Genomic DNA, 16,819 nt, shown 5'->3' on the forward strand with positions numbered 1-16,819 from the left:
ACATATCCTATGGTTATGTTAGAGTCTATTAATTGTGGTCAGTTTACTAATCTAGATTAAGTTATTTGTAAATGCACATCAGTAATGTGAATGTGTAATAAAAATAAAAATAAATGTTGTTCTTGCAGTTGGAGCAGCAGCCTGACTATGAATCGAACCTTTACATGTACCTGTACTTCGTCATCTTCATTATCTTCGGCTCCTTCTTTACCCTTAACCTCTTCATTGGTGTCATCATCGATAACTTCAATCAGCAGAAGAAAAAGATAAGTATTTAAACTGAGGGAGGTGAATTTAAACACTTTAATATAATGTAATATGCAATTCTGTTAAGACCTTAGTTATCGTTGTTTGTGTTTAGTACAAGTGATGAGGAATATTAAGCATATTACAATATGAAGCCTCCAATCAATCTCTGCGCTTTTCAGTTTGCATTCAAAGAGACGTAATGTGATATGTACACAGTCTGTAGTTTTGTTTAGTGAGCACAATACCTTTTTGAACTGGTTTTGTTTGTAAAGTACACAATGGTTGTACATTTAGAGATAAATAGGTATGGGCTGAACTGCCTTTGACATTTTCTGAGGTTCACAGGTGAAAAACTACCAGAGGCCTGGTTGCACTGTTTGTGTTGTGACACATAATGAAACCATGGTTGTAACCAGTCTTCTGTATTTGCTCTTTACCTTGGAGGTCAGGATATCTTCATGACAGAAGAACAGAAGAAATATTACAATGCCATGAAGAAACTGGGATCTAAGAAGCCTCAGAAGCCAATTCCCAGGCCTACGGTATGACACACACACAGCTTATTTCATTGTAACTTTGCATTGTTTTTTATAACAAAAATAAACATAGCATAATTTTCTTTATATGACATATATACTACATGATGATTTCTCTGTACTTCCCTCTAGAACAAGTTCCAAGGCCTCGTCTTTGACTTCATCACCAAACAAGCCTTTGACATTGTCATAATGATCCTGATCTGCTTGAACATGGTGACCATGATGGTGGAAACCGACGACCAGACAGAGGACATGGATGATATTTTGTACTGGATAAACCTGGTTTTCATTGTTCTCTTCACTGGAGAATGTGTGCTCAAGATGATCTCCCTGCGACACTACTACTTCACCATTGGCTGGAATGTGTTTGACTTTGTAGTGGTGATTCTGTCAATTGTTGGTAAGAGATTCTTGGAGGTTCTACAGACTTTTATCGTAACATTTCAAAGATTTAGGCCAGCAACATACTTTATGTAAATATTATGTACATGTTGTTCCTTCATTACAGTAAAATGCAGTCACATAAACTGTTGTTCAGCGAATTATTGCAGATAAAATCAATAATTTCAATAATAATCCATTCGATTAGGAATGTCTGATTCCGGTCCGTCACACAGATTCACCAGATTGTTGTTGACCAACAAAAAGCTGTTGTGCTTCTTACATTGCTACACTTGACAATGGAACTTTTTGGCTCATTAAATGTTGCACTCTAATTGATCTGAAAGAGAAAACTGACAAAAGAGGCTACTGTATATATATAATCTTTGCAGCAATTCTGATAATGCAACAATGCTAGTACTGTATTTGTGTATAGAGAGAATGCTTTGACCCTACCTCAAATAGCGTGTTGTATAAAAATGATGGATTCCTGAGATCACTTATTGGACTTGTGTTTTTTTTTTTGTCAGGCATGTTCCTCTCTGAGATGATTGAGAAATATTTTGTATCGCCAACCTTATTTCGAGTCATCCGACTTGCCAGAATCGGTCGTATTCTTCGTCTCATCAAAGGGGCCAAAGGCATTCGTACCCTCCTGTTTGCCTTGATGATGTCACTTCCTGCCTTGTTCAATATTGGCCTCCTTCTCTTCCTGGTCATGTTTATCTATGCCATCTTCGGAATGTCCAACTTTGCCTATGTGAAGAAAGAGGCGGGGATTGATGACATGTTTAACTTTGAGACATTCGGGAACTCGATGCTTTGCCTGTTCCAGATCACCACTTCTGCAGGATGGGACGGCCTCCTGGCGCCCATCCTGAACAAGCAATATCCGGATTGCGACAGCGAAATTGAGCACCCGGGCAGCTCGTACCGCGGCAACTGCGGAAACCCCTCGGTCGGCATCTTCTTCTTTGTGAGCTACATCATCATCTGCTTCCTGATTGTGGTGAACATGTACATCGCTGTGATCTTGGAGAACTTCAGTGTAGCCACAGAGGAGAGTGCCGAACCACTCAGCGAGGATGACTTTGAAATGTTCTACGAAGTCTGGGAGCGATTCGACCCCAATGCTACGCAGTTCGTGGAGTACAACAAGCTTTCTGACTTTGCGGATGCTCTGGATCCTCCGTTGCGCATCGCCAAGCCAAACAAGATCCAGCTCATTGCCATGGACCTGCCCATGGTCAGTGGTGATCGCATCCACTGCCTGGACATCCTGTTTGCCTTTACCCTGAGGGTTCTGGGAGAGGAGGGCGAGATGGATGCCCTGAGGGGACAAATGGAGGATCGTTTCATGGCCTCCAATCCCTCCAAAGTCTCCTACGAGCCCATCACGACAACCCTCCGGAGGAAACAGGAGGAGATGTCGGCCTCCATCATTCAAAGGGCCTTCCGACGGTACCGCATGAGGCAAACACTAAAGAAAGCCTCTAAAGCGTATCGGCAACAGCTGCAGGATGGGTTGCGTATCCCGGAGAAAGAGGTGCTTGTCATCGGGAAGTTTCAAGAGAACTCTGCATCGGATAAAACGGATATGACTCCCTCTTCTGCCTCTCCACCATCTTATAACAGTGTGGCCAAGTCAGAGAAAGACAAATATGAAAAAGAAAGGAGAGAGAAGGAGGACAAAGCAAAAGATGCAAGGGAACGAAAAAAATGAATGAGGGATTGAAACAGAGACTATTCTTTTCAACTGAGACACTGTTTACAGAGCGGAACACGAGCACCAGGGGGCAATTCACCTCAAGCGGTTTTGGAACTAATGCCAAACTGAGTGTGTGTGGGGCGGAGTGTGTGTATGTGCGTGTGTCTTGACTATTGTGTGCGTGCCCACCAAGCTAGCCTTAGGGTGCATTTATGGTGTTGACGGAAAGCGTTCATTCAAGGACAGTGCCAGTGTCGACACGACGAACACACGCACACACACACGCTTGAGTATGACTGTTGAATCCCTAAGGACATTGGTGTGAAACAAAATGGCAAGTATAGAGTGGTGTGTGAGTTTGTCTTTTAGTTTTGAGTGTTGTCACACAATCCTGAGGACTAAAAGAAACTGTTATAGTCATCAGTAGCTAGTGCTAACACTACCGCTGGTGTCTTTCTTATTGAATGGCGTATTATATACCTGCACATTTTTGTTAGCTCATTTTTTTAATCATGTTGAACTTTTCTACTCATAGGTTTGATTGTCTGAACTACTTCATTTAAGGGCACGTCTGTGGAAGGGTTGGGGAATGTCGATCATATCCGGTAGTTAATTATCTGAACGCTCCTATAACGGGACCTCATTTACTTTAGCGTATGCCGAACAAACCACACACACACAAACACACACACATATACCAGTAGGTTCCAAGTGCTACAAAATCAATCACTCAGTAAGCTGAGAGCAGAATGCTACTGTACTAATCAGGACTTTAACACATAGAATGTTTTTTTTTTATTTATGGATTGAGATGTAGACCTGTCTGCACTGCCTTACTGAACACGAAAATGGATTGATTGAACATAATCTTCCACTGTTGATAGCAGAATGAGCCAAACTCAGCGAATTTGTCAAAATGTATCTGATTCAAACCCGTTGATCAAAGTTCTGGGTTCAATACATGTTAAGCTCAATTGACAGCATTTGTGTCACATAAAGCACTTACAATGAGAGTAAAAATGGCCAAGCAGAGCCACATGTATAGTAGGGCCACAAAGCTATTATATTATAAAATATTATATGATATATTATAGATTACACATGCATTAACATGAGACTAGTGTGATATAATCGAGTAATCTTGTCTGTTATATTTTAAATCTGTTCGTAAAGTCTGTAAACTCGATACAAATTTGCACAATATCTGCACAAAGACACCAAGAAGGGAGGTGATTTCCAGATTTAAACAGACCAATTCCCAGTCAGGATTTTTGTATTATTTCTATCTTAAGGGGGCCAAGATTTAATGTAACATGAGTTGTACATCTTGGCATCCAAACCGTCCAGATGCTGGCATAGTTTACTTCTATTGTCTTGCTCTCACCCTGTTTTTTGCTTATTTCAGGGACTTGACATTATTCACGGTGGTAATCAATATTATGCAACAAATGCTGTTTATTGAAGCCTAAACATTCTTTTAATTTGTACACCACAAATGGCAAATACGAGACATGAATACCACCCCTCCGTGAAACGACTGTAATGTTAACAGACTTCGGATAGCCTGAATGTACACTCACTGGTGAACGTGATAGGAAACGGCGATGTAACCCTACTGAATGTCTCTACCAGACAGCCACATGTCTCACCTCCTCGATTTATTTTGAACAAAAAAAAAACAAAAAACAAAAAAACATGAATATATAAGTGCTGTCAAATCGATTAATCGTGATTAATCGCATCTAACAAAGATATTCACACACACACACACACACACACACAAATGTATATAATATATACTGTATATATAAATAAATATAATATATATACACACCTATATTATATAAACACAAACTTTAATGTTAGGTGCGATTAATCACGATTAATCGATTTGACAGCACATATCTTCCAAATCTAAAACCATTCCGTGCATAGGTGCAGGTCAACCTGTCAGTGGATCACTACTGAAAAACAATTTTCCTCGTTTTGAAGTTCAATGTCTGTCGCCAAAAAAGGCAACACCCTGAGTTCTGCTGAATAATACGATACATGAGCTCTTCTGTTGAACTAGTGGTGGTGATTTTGTATGTATATACTGGCACGCTGTATCTCACCTCTGTACTCAACTCTGTAGAGGAGCACTTTTACACGCCACTTAAACTGTCATTTGGATGCATGTGATCGGTGTGCGAGAGGTGTACGTGCGAGTGTGAAAGAGAAAAAGAATATGAGAGATCTATGTGTTTTGACTGTATGTACTGGGGCCACCATCGATGTGCTTTATTCTCATTTTCTTTATTGTTTATAATGTAAATAGTAGTTTAAAGCTCATGTTATGTTTGTTTTTTTAATTGACTTGTTTCGTTTACATTTTTTTGCACAGTGCTACATGTGAAGGCCAGGTCCTGGTTTTAAATGTACATAAAAATTTATGAAGCAATCAGTGGTCGTCATATTTCATTCGTAGTGTGGTAGTAAACTGCATGCACTATATTAACCAATTACATGGTGACGTTATTTTAAAAGCCAAAAGAATAAAGATCATATTTTTTGTACCAAAGTTAAACTTATTATATTCGTTATTACACACTCTGAACGTACATTTGCAAATATAATTTCAAGAGAGAGAACTACATACTTTTTGTTGGGTTACTTGAAAATGTTTATGATTTGCAAGTGTGTAACTTTTGTTTTGAATGTGCAATATGAATTGATTTCCTCTGAAGCGGAGCAGTTTGCAGACATCCACTGTCGTTTTCCAAAATAAAGCACATTTTGGGAAACCAGTAACTGAAAAGCCTAAGTTATTTTAAAAATGTTTTTGTCAAATATGCAGCATTTGCCTCCGGTCTTTCGGCTGTATTGGTATATTTGTGCCATTCAAAAATTAAAAATCCAAATATAACAAATAGCTATCGGTCGATATAACCATTTTTTTGTGGACATTTAAGAATGTGCCAATTTTGCCAAGTGAGAAAATTCAAATTTTGTTGAGCCTGGAACCGAACATTTTGTCCTAACCTTATCCCTGCCCCTAAACCTAAACCTACCCATAACTTATCCCTAAAACCAGAGGCTGTACACCTAAACTTGTCCCTCAAATCAGATTGGATGATTTGAACATTGTTCCAGGATCAACAAAGACGTTGATCTATAACCAGACAGCAACATATCCACAGAAGCATAGAATCCACATGTTCCAGATGTCTGGGGTTGTACTTGGTGAAATCACCTTAAAGTTCACCCAAAAATGAAAATTAGCCCATGATTTATTCACTCTCAAGTCATCCTAGGTGTACATGACATTCTTCTTTCAGACGAATACAATCAGAGTTACATACAAAAAATGTCCCGGCAGGCTTTATAATGGCTGTGAATGGCTGTTTCTGTTTTGAAAATAAAACCATAAAAGTGCATCTATCCATCATAAAAGTGCTCCACATGGCTCCGGGGGGTTAATAAAGGCCTTCTGAAGCGAAGCGTTTGTGTAAGAAAAATATCCATATTTAAAACTTTACAAACTGTAATCCCTAACTTCTGCTAACTGTCGTACGCGTGTTCACGAGACACTGACGTTCCAGCGTATGACATGGGACGCAGGCGTAGCGTAAGTTCCGGTGACAAACGCGGAAGTGCAGAGGACAGAGCAAAACATAACTTTGTTCTTGCGAGAACTAGCATATTCTCACCGGAGCGTCCTACTTCATACGCTGGAACGCCAGTATGACAGTTAGCGGAAGTTAGAGATTACAGTTTGTAAAGTTTTAAATATCGATATTTTTCTTACACAAACGCATCGCTTCGCTTCAGAAGGCCTTTATTAGCCGTATGGAGCAGTTTTATGATGGATAGATGCACTTTTATGGACTTCAAAACAAAACAGCCATTCACTGCCATTATAAAGCTTGGAAGAGCCAGGACATTTTTTTATATAGCTTCGATTGTATTCGTCTGAAAGAAGAATGTCAAATACACCTAGGATGACTTGAGGGTGAGTAAATCATGGGATAATTTTCACTTTTGGGTGAACTATCCCTTTAAGAATGTACCCCACTTCACCACTGGACATCACAAATCACTGCTGAAAAAAGGACAAGAGAAATGGAAGGGGGTGTAGAAGAGAGGTAAGATATGCACAAACAGGAGAGGGTCTAAATTTAGTCTGTTCGGTGAGATTAACGGCTGCAGTCATCCTTCTAGTACCGCTAGACTCCCGTTTCAACACACCCAAGACTGAATGTGTGTGTGTAGATGGAGAAACACTCTGTAATCAGGAGTGACCCTGCTGGAGTGCCTTTCTTCCTGTTGCCTGGCAACCTGACATCACGGTACACCCTTCAGTGATAGATCACACAGCGCCTACCCATAGTGCTCTGGGGCTTTCAGCAGGCTTTCCCCAACCAACACCCCTCATTCTCTGTGCCTCTCATCCTCTCTCTCCCACGCTCACTCATTCATGCTTTCTGTTCCATCAAAGAGACAGACAGGCTTGCGTTTCTTGATGTCACACTGTCCCTGTGGGATTCTTTTGAGAGTAAGTGGTCCGGTGCAGGAGATGAGTGTGCTTGTTTACGCATAACAACTCTTAATGATCTGAAAGTGTGTTCGTTTGTCTCCATCATTTTTGTCCAAATAAATTGAATTTGAAAAATGTATAATAATGAAGGGTAACAGAGACGCACAGATTAATATCCCCACCAATTCAAGCTCAAAGAGGGTGGGGTTGGTGAGTGACTCGTACCAAAGCCAGATTTCAATAGTCTCATTCTAAATAGTCCAAGGCGCCCTCTTGTGGTTGAATGATGGATCCACATGTGTTGTATGATCTATGATGGACGTTTGCCCTTCACACGTTGCACCACATGAACAGGGAGAGTTTTGCTATTATTTCTGTCTTAAAGGGGCCATAGGCTGCACCTTTTATATCATGTTTTGATAATGTGATAAAGCAACTAATAAAAAAGTAAATTTTAGGTAATTTGTCATTTAAGATATTATTTTTTACTTAGATTTAGATTTTTAATTGCGCAAGAGGTTGAAAACTCCATCACAATATTGTCAGGGGTTGCGTTTAAATCTAATTTATTTTCTTGGTATGTAATTGTATGGTAGATATTATTGAATATCTAGTATAAGATATTTTTGCATCAAAATCTCAGGATTGGGATTTTTGGGACACCAAAGTATTTGTGTGAATGTGGTCGGTTGAGCACACACATGTCAAGCACCATTAACAAATAAATATAATTAAAGTTATAGCCCACATCTTGAAATCTTTATGAGCATAACAACTTCAAATGTCTTTATTAGAGCTTGCATCTCTGTGTAATATAATGTTCATGTTATAGTGGACATGAAATGGACAGCAAAATCGCTGTATTTAGAAGTCTCTCATAAAGAGATAGTTCACCCAAAAATGAATATTCTGTCATTAATTACTCACCCTCATGTCGTTCCAAACCCGTAAGACTTTCGTTCATCTTCGGAACACAATTGAAGATCTTTTTGATGAAATCTCAGAGATTTCTGTCCCTCCATTGACAGCCACGTGACGCAACTACTAGCCTGACAAGCCAGACTCACATCAAGATGTTGGGTCTGGGAACTCACCATTGGCAGGGCTCAATCCGAGGGGCGGGATAAAGGGTTGTCTTTCAAATTCCCTCGGCACGCAATAGGATAGCCCTACAACCAACCAGATCAACAAAGAAGGTGAAGCGGAGCTAGTTGATAGATTAAACTTTCGCCATATCCGGTCGGCAAAACTCCGAACACATCTTCCTTTCTTAAGAATGACTTCAGTGCCGTTCTTTGTTCTTTTCTCAAAGAAAAGCTTAACTCCAAGTCTTCCAGAGTCGCGGCCAAAGCCGATTCGAAAGATCGCTGTTCGCGCGCGGAACCGCCACAACTCTGCCGTCATTATGTTAACCCCGCCCACCGACTCTATACACGTTGTGATTGGCCTGGCCAGAGTTTGGTTTTTCCAGCTCGCAAGCCAACGGAGAGTTGCTAGACTACCCTGGCTGCAAATTAGACTCTAATTTCTAGGCTACGCAACTACCACTTTGAAGCTTCAAAAAGTTAATAGAGATAGAAAACCAATCCATATAAATTGAGCGGTTTAGAACACATTTGAAGAGACACGATCACTTTCTATGATGACCAATGAGGTTCATTCTCATGTTACACGTTTAAGCTTCTGCAAGAACCAATGAGGCTTGTTCTCACACGTCAAGCAGGTTCGGTTGAGCTTCTGTTTATGTTTGCTGATCAATGTTTATATGTGAATAAAAGCCTAAATTAAATCTGTTCATGTTATTTAAGGCATGTTATTTAAAGTTAAATGAAGATGTATTCAAATGTTTTATTAACTGCTTTTATGACCCACTTAAGTAGAATGTTTTTAATTGAATTTCATAATTCTATAGTTTTTTTTATAGTAAACTACAAAAGGTTATACTTTCATGTCATTTCTATTGAAAATTCTGTCATATATTTAAATATGTAATTACACATTTTTTAAAGTTTAAGTTGTAATATTGTATATTTAAATAGTTTTAAGTACACACTAGTTCAAATTATAATCAAGTACTTTACATGTGCTAGTATGTTGGACGCCATATTAAAAAAAGCTTAGTTCTTTAAGGCACAGCAAAAGATTATTAAAACAGTGGTCTAAAATTTTACAAAGTGCACTTTTAAAAAGTGTACTTAAAGGATTAGTTCACTTCAAAATTAAAATGTCTTGATATTTTACTCACCCCCATCTCATCCAAGATGTTCATTTTTTGCTAAAGGGCATTTGTATTAGTCTTCGCACGAGCGCTTTGTAAACACGGGGGTGGTACTTCTGCCTACGTCTAGTGTGACCTTTTCGACGTGATTGCGCAATCCTTGGCACGTCGCAGAGCAGCACAAGATGAGCAATTTAGGTTAGAAAGTATATTAATTTTAATTTTTTTTGTTGAAAATAACCGATTGTTTGGCTAGATCAGTGTTTCCCAACCGGGGTGCCGCAGCAGGGGTGCCGTGTGAAAGTCCTTCAAATATATAAAACATTTTTTTTTTTAATTTTCAAATAATTCTCTCTTTGTAAACTTTGTTCAATGCATGCGAGTGCTGCCGTATGTTCGAATTTGACAAGTAATTTTCGCCGTCATCACCTGGGTGTAGTGCCAGAAGACGCGAATGAGAAGTCCAGCGCTCTGTGAGAAAATTTGTCTCTGTGCCCTCATCCGAAAGCGCGCACACGTCTCACAGCGCGCAAATATTGAGTTCACTTTCAAGGCTTGTTCTTGAACGGACAAACTCACACAAAAAGTATGTCAACATGTCCATCTTGATGAGTATTCTAGCAGACATAGTCTGTATATGCCTTAAGTAAACTTAATATAGTCGAGAAAGACGACGCATATTCGAGCATTAGGTCTTAAAGGGGCAGTAGCATTAGGTCTTAAAGGGGCAGTAGCCTTTACTGCTGTCGGTTTAATGTCAAACAACAAAAGACAAGGACATCACTCACTGCTCTTGATTGAATATCTTTTGTAAGTTTAATAGGATTAATCTTTAATTTATACACTCAAATATGCAATGTAATTTTACATTTGATCAATTTCTGTACCTAAAAAAACGAATGTTAGACGTATCGGAAAAACCTGAAAAGCATAGTTTATTTTATTAGTATCTTTGCTCAATAGTATTTATTTGTGCTGCTGCTTGTATTTAAATTATTTGTTCTTATTAATTTCTTTATTTTTATTTGACATTAGTCCCTTTTTTCCCTGAACATAGCAAAAACTGAACCGTACCAAAACCGTGAACCTAAAACCGTGATACAAACCGAACTGTGAGCAATCTGTACCGTTACAGCCCTAGCGTAACGTATGCGAGGGGGTGCCACAAAATGGAGAACATTTTCAAAGGGTGCCATGAACGAAAAAAGGTTGGGAAACACTGGGCTAGATAAGACCCCATTCCTCGTCTGGGATCGTGCAGAGCCTCTGAAGCCCTTACTTTGAAAATGCATTGATTTGGACCTTCAACGTTTTGGTTGTCATGGAAGTCATTGGTGTGAGAAAAATCCTGGAATGTTTTCCTCAGTTGAAAATTTATTTTCAACTGAGGAAAGAAAGACATGAACATCTTGGATGAGGTGGGGGTGAGTAAAATATCAGGACATTTTCATTTTGAAGTGAACGAATCCGGCATGTTAAGAAATATATGAAAGTGTACTCTCTTTAAGTACTTAAATGGACTTTTATATCATTAATATTACATTATCTATCAATTAAGAGCACTTCTTTTTCACAAGGGTTGTATTTTTGCATGTACATGTGTGAGTTACTGAGTGTGTGTGTGTGTGTGTGTGTGTGTTTGTGTGTGGCTCTTTAAATGGTGAGTAACTGCTTCTGAATGTCACCAGCTCAATTTTTCCACAAAGTAAAAATGTGGGAAAATAAAAGAAAAAGCCTGATGTAAAAAAAAGGGGGGTGGGTGGAAACTATCTCACCATCTGCATTTGCATTAAAGGGAAAGTACAGGCATTTTACCAAACTCAACAAGATGCAAAAATAGTCCTATAAATGTGCTCCTGGTGGATAAAAGTTAATTTGCTCGTAGTGTTGCTTTAAAGGAACCATGCATTTAACTCTTTGAGCTGTGTGTTCTCCGTGGAATCTCATATTGCCAGAAGTAGAAGATAAGTAGGTCAAGTGAGGACAGAGAGTGAAGGAGAGAAAGACACCTTCGAACACTGCTCTTTACCGGTGTGAGGCAATCTCATCTCCACTCAAAGACTGGAAGAACTGAGATGACATAGATTCAACACATGATCAAATATTCAGTACAATATTTTACTACTGTATAAACCGTAACAATTCCAGAGACAGGGTACTGCATAATCATGCCTCACCACCAATAGCTATTTCATGAAATTGAAAATGGTCCCAAACAATACAATAGAGTGACATTTAAAGAGTCTTGGACCAAACAGCTAAAGAATGCACATTACAAGAACATAAAAATTCCTTTTTTAGGAGGGCTGAGTTGTTTCCCCATTGTAAACAAAAATGTCACAGGGCCTTCCAGGCCATGAGAAAACTAATGTGAGACTTCTGGACTTTCAGTCTTTGGTTGTCAGGTGTTGATAATAGTTTATCACAAGAACTGAATTGGTGATGGTAATTCACATAGTTTCTAAAGGATACGTGTAAGACCCTCTGCTGTTTCACTTTATTAGCTGCTTCACTTTTTCAAAAAAAATATTTCCCAAAAGTAATATTCAAACTGATAAATTAGATTTAAATATGATTAAAGCTACACTGTGTGATATTTTCCCCCATCTAGCGGTGAAAAGGTATATGACCATCCAGTGAATTTTAGTTTCTGTTCCTCTCAATTCCGATTTCGTTTTAACTCCTACGGTGGCCGATTTAGTCCAAGATTAACATGGCTTCCAGTTCGACCTCGTCCACATTCGACACGGTGCCATCGAGTGTTAAAACGCGAAAGGCGAAGCTTGAATTTACGGGTATGTCCCTCTTTGGCTAATGTACTTTCAAGATGGAGGGGCAACATGGCGACCCGCATTCGAACCCCTTACCCGTATGTATTTTCAATGGCATATTATAAACTTACAAGAATACTTTATTACTTGAAAGAAGTAAATATACATTAATGAGCACATATATTTTTGAAAGAACTAAGTGTTTTAAGCTAAGAATAAACTAAAAAAGTTACACAGTGTAGCTTTAATTTAGCTAAAAAAGTATTAAAATGTATATAATTATTATTTTTCAGGTATTATTTTTTTAGTTATTTTTCATAGAACTGTTGGAATTACAGGGATAGTTACTCATAGGGATACTCAGCGAAGCAGTCACCTAAATCCAGAAATTTAAACGGATAGTTCACCCAAAAATTAAACTTCTGATATAATTTACTCACCCTCATGTCGTTCCAAACCTGTATGGCTTTTCTTCTTCTTCTGTGGAACACAAAAAAAGGTATTTTGGAGAATGTTGGTAACATTTTGTTGACAGCAAAAAACAGACATTTCTCAAAATATATCCTTTTATGTTCCACAGAAAAAAGAAAGTCATACAAGTTTGGAATAACATGAAGGTGAGCAAATGGTGACAGAATTCTCATTTTGGGTGAACTATCCCTTAACTTTCTGGATTTAGGTGGCAGCTTTGCTGAGTAATGTAGACTCATTTTTGGGCACAAAATAACAAATAAAACGAATCTGGCCCTCTTGCAAGATGTATTGTTATCAGCAAGACAAAGCAGTTTAATGTTTGTGTGCTATTAAAGCTTGAATGAGTAACCTTTAGCTGAATGTTTCTCTCTGTATTTTGGTGTGTGTGTGTGTACTGTGTAGTACTGTATGTAAGATGAGTGGACAGGCCTGTAAGCGAGCTGTGTTTCTGTGGGGTGAATAATGCATTTCTGTGACGTTCTCCTCCTCTCTCTCTCCTTACATCCGTGTCTTACTTCTCTTATCATTAGTTTGCATTAACCTGACCTCATCATTCCCTCTCCTGCTCTTTACTTGCAATCTCCATCTTTTTGCCTCATCAGGCATTCTTACAGTCTCCTCAGTGAAGTACAAGCATCCACTGTAGCAGAAGGTAAGAGTGTGTGAATCTAGGCCACATCTTTTCACCTGTCTCTGATCCATGACTCAACCGTCTGAACGTGTCCTGCCTGGAATTCATTTACTTAAGTAATGCTGGTCACAGAATCCTCCCCCTGGTTCATATATATATGGTTTTCCTCCATTCATCCGTCTGTCTATGGTCATTTCCTGTAAGATAAATGCAGTCATGATAAAACTGTTCACAGTAAGAATGAGTTTGAGCACAGCATCAGATTTTTTTCTTCTTCTAAGCTCTATCAACAGCATCTATGGTATGCTGTTGATACCACAGGAAAAAAATTCAACAGTTTTTAAAAACAAACTGAAATATGCATGAGAATAACACAATGTCCTAACCAGGCTCAACGTGATATAATGTAGTGATAAAAGCTCTCTCTTCCATGTAAAAACTCATTACAGTTTTTGTCATATCAAGCGGTGTCCATTTCATATCTATTTACGCTGGGTAGCCCCGCCCACTGTGAATCTCACTGGCTTAAAATCTAGCTCTACATACACTATAGTTCAAAAGTTCGGGGTCGATACGATTTTTAAATGTTTAAATGAAGGCTGCATTAATTTGATCAAAATACAGTAAAAAAAAATAATAATAATAATGTGGAATAGTATTACAATTTAAAGTTATGTTAAGTTAAGTTAAGTGAAGTATATATATATTAACATGTAATTTATTCCTTTGATGGTAAAGCTGAATTTTCAGCAGCCATCAGGCTACTCCAGTCACATGATCCTTCAGAAATCATTGTAATGTCCTATTTCTTACAAATAATATCAATATTGAAAACAGTTTGTACTGCTTAATATTTTTCTGGAAACAAAAAGGTCAAAAGAACAGCATTTGTTTGAATTAGATCCCCCGAACAACAGAAATATTACAAACGCATTAAAAACTATGGCCGGATTTGACTTACAACATAATGTTATAACATGTTCAAATAAAGTATTATAAACCCATATAGCTAATATTCCAGCCTTTAATAAATCAAAATGATAATAGGTATTTTATCAGCTCAATGAATAATTAGATACCTTATCCAAATTGCTTAGATTTTAGAATGCACATTCGCTTATTTTCCAATAATGGGTTCAAATTTATAACAGCACATAAAAATGTGGTCTGAGTTTCACAAACAAAAACCGCAGAAAGGCTTAATGAAAACGTAAATACACTCTGTCAGTAGGTGGCGCTAAAGTAACAGCAGAAATAGAGCTTTTTCTGCGTTTACTAAGGGTGGGAATTGCCAGAGGCCCAATGATTTGATACCACCATACAATATTATTGCGATTTTTTCAATATTGCGATACGCTGAGTATTGCAATAACATATTAATACGGCCATTATGAATGGCAGTGCTCATTTTACTTTCACTTTAGAATTAGCACCAATTCGGGGCGGCAATTGCTTGAATGGTGGGTTTGTTGTTATTCTTAATGAAGAACACAATAACAAAACAGTACAATGAAAAATAGGCACTTTAACATTTCGTGCTGAAACCAAATCCTCCTCTTGTCATTCAGCTCCTCACTCTCGATTAATGAAATCTGACTCTTGCTGCTGATCTGTGGTGCAACTCTCGTTCGGCTTACGCTGCACGTTGTTCAAAACAACGGTGGGGGCAGTGACGCAGAAGGTAAGTGATGCAAGCTTCTTTGATTGTGATTGCGAGTGAAGTTCTGTTGCATTGCAGTGCGCAGCTGGCTTGGTCAGTAACAAGCAAGCCTGCAGCACTCGTGTTAAAAACTGAAGACAAGCCTCGATCGCCCCCATGTGGCTGGTCCCAGTATAGCTCAAAACTCCCTCCCCTCCATGTATTCTAATGGACGCGACACAAACTAAACAATCAAATTACACTTCATATAATGTTTTTCCAAAGTTGGTTTCTGTCATTTTATGCAGTTTTTCATGTGTTCATTTTTTTAAATAAGTTTAGTTTTTGTTAGTTATTTGATGCTATAAAAACGGGGGTGTGACGTCATGATTGACAGCCGAATTGACGGCTTCTCTGAGTGAAGCTGTCACTGAGGCACCAACTGACTTTTTTCGGGATTTTCGGGAGGAGAGTGGAGCTTTAGCTTTAATTTCTACAATTCCATAACTGTTTATTTCACACCAACACAATGAATTGTTCTGCATCTGCGAGAGTGTAGGCGGGCTTTTGATATCTCGCCTCTGGGTCCCCAGCATACAGAAACTGCCGGATGCTAATTCTATGGGCTGGCTACTAGACTATTATGGAAATGAGGCACTGCAAATGGAGGTTGGTATAAATGTTCTTGTCACCATGATGTTTTCACTATTGTAATTGTGATTTAATTCCTCATCATACGCAGACCAAACACAATTAAATTCAGACTCAGCGCCCATATTCGGACCTCCGGAGGCTTCACTTTTCTTCAGCGGACCCATTTCAAGGCCCAGAAAGGTATAAAAGATATTGTTAAAATAATCCATTTGACTACAGTGGTTTAACTTTAATGTTATGAAGCGACGAAAATACTTTTTGTGTGCAAAAAAAACAAACAAAAAGTGTCACACAATAGTGAGCCGATCTTCTGCACTGTGGATAGCCCAACAATGTGAACGTAAGAGAGTGACAGGGAAGAGAAGACATTGTTGAATTAAAGTCGTTTTTTTTTGCACACAAATTTTTTCTTGTCACTTCACTGAACCACTTTGGTTGAGCCACTGTAGTTATATGGACTATTTTAAAGGTCCCATGGCATGGCATTTTTCTATTATTTTATAGTGTTTCCTGAGGTGTACTTATATTGTTAGTATGATTTTTACATCATAAAATGTCATAATTTAGAAATAAAAGGCATTTTTTCTATACTGCTGTTTGCCCTGTGGCTGAATGCCCTGCTTCAAGAGGCGTGTCTGCTGTGAGACTTCAGTAAAAACGCCCACTGTTGTGATTGGCTTACATCTTTGCATTTTAAATGAGCGGAGGGGGCGTGGTTTAATTAGGTCTACGACGCACAAGCTGCTGCCAGAGAGACGGATGGACCTGAGTTCACTTCACATCAGTTCTGTCAGTCTCAGTTCAGTGAACTGTTATAGTTACAGCATATACTTCAGGTTATTCGTCTATTTCTAGTCGGAGGGGCTGTCACTCATGTCAGAAAGTTAGTAACTTTAGTAAATTATGGATCAGCGCTGACTCGAGACGCGAACCTTTTAGAACGATTCAGTCCGATTTGGTGAACTGGTTCGGTTCACTAAAAAGAACCGATTCAAAAGAATGATTCGTTCGCGAACCGGACATCACGGAGACGGAGCGA

The 16,819-nt window shown here is 38.7% G+C and overlaps 1 protein-coding gene across 7 annotated transcripts in view; it reads left to right on the top strand.

Annotated features, from left to right (window-relative positions):
* scn1lab (sodium channel, voltage-gated, type I like, alpha b) overlaps nt 1–2,892 on the top strand; it is a gene marked incomplete at its 3' end in the record, with an annotated part of 46,766 nt that extends 43,874 nt beyond the window's left edge. For all 7 annotated transcript variants that reach the window (XM_079841411.1, XM_079841412.1, XM_079841413.1 and 4 more), the window contains exons 23-26: nt 129–270; nt 694–791; nt 918–1,188; nt 1,700–2,892. In XM_079841411.1, coding sequence (XP_079697537.1) covers nt 129–270; nt 694–791; nt 918–1,188; nt 1,700–2,892 — 1,704 coding nt within the window. The remainder of the gene's footprint in view (nt 1–128; nt 271–693; nt 792–917; nt 1,189–1,699) is intronic.
* Nucleotides 2,893–16,819: the final 13,927 nt, after the last annotated feature.

The sequence above is a fragment of the Gobio gobio genome (assembly GCF_949357685.1).
Source record: "Gobio gobio genome assembly, chromosome: 17".
Classification (NCBI taxonomy): Eukaryota; Metazoa; Chordata; class Actinopteri; order Cypriniformes; family Gobionidae; genus Gobio; species Gobio gobio.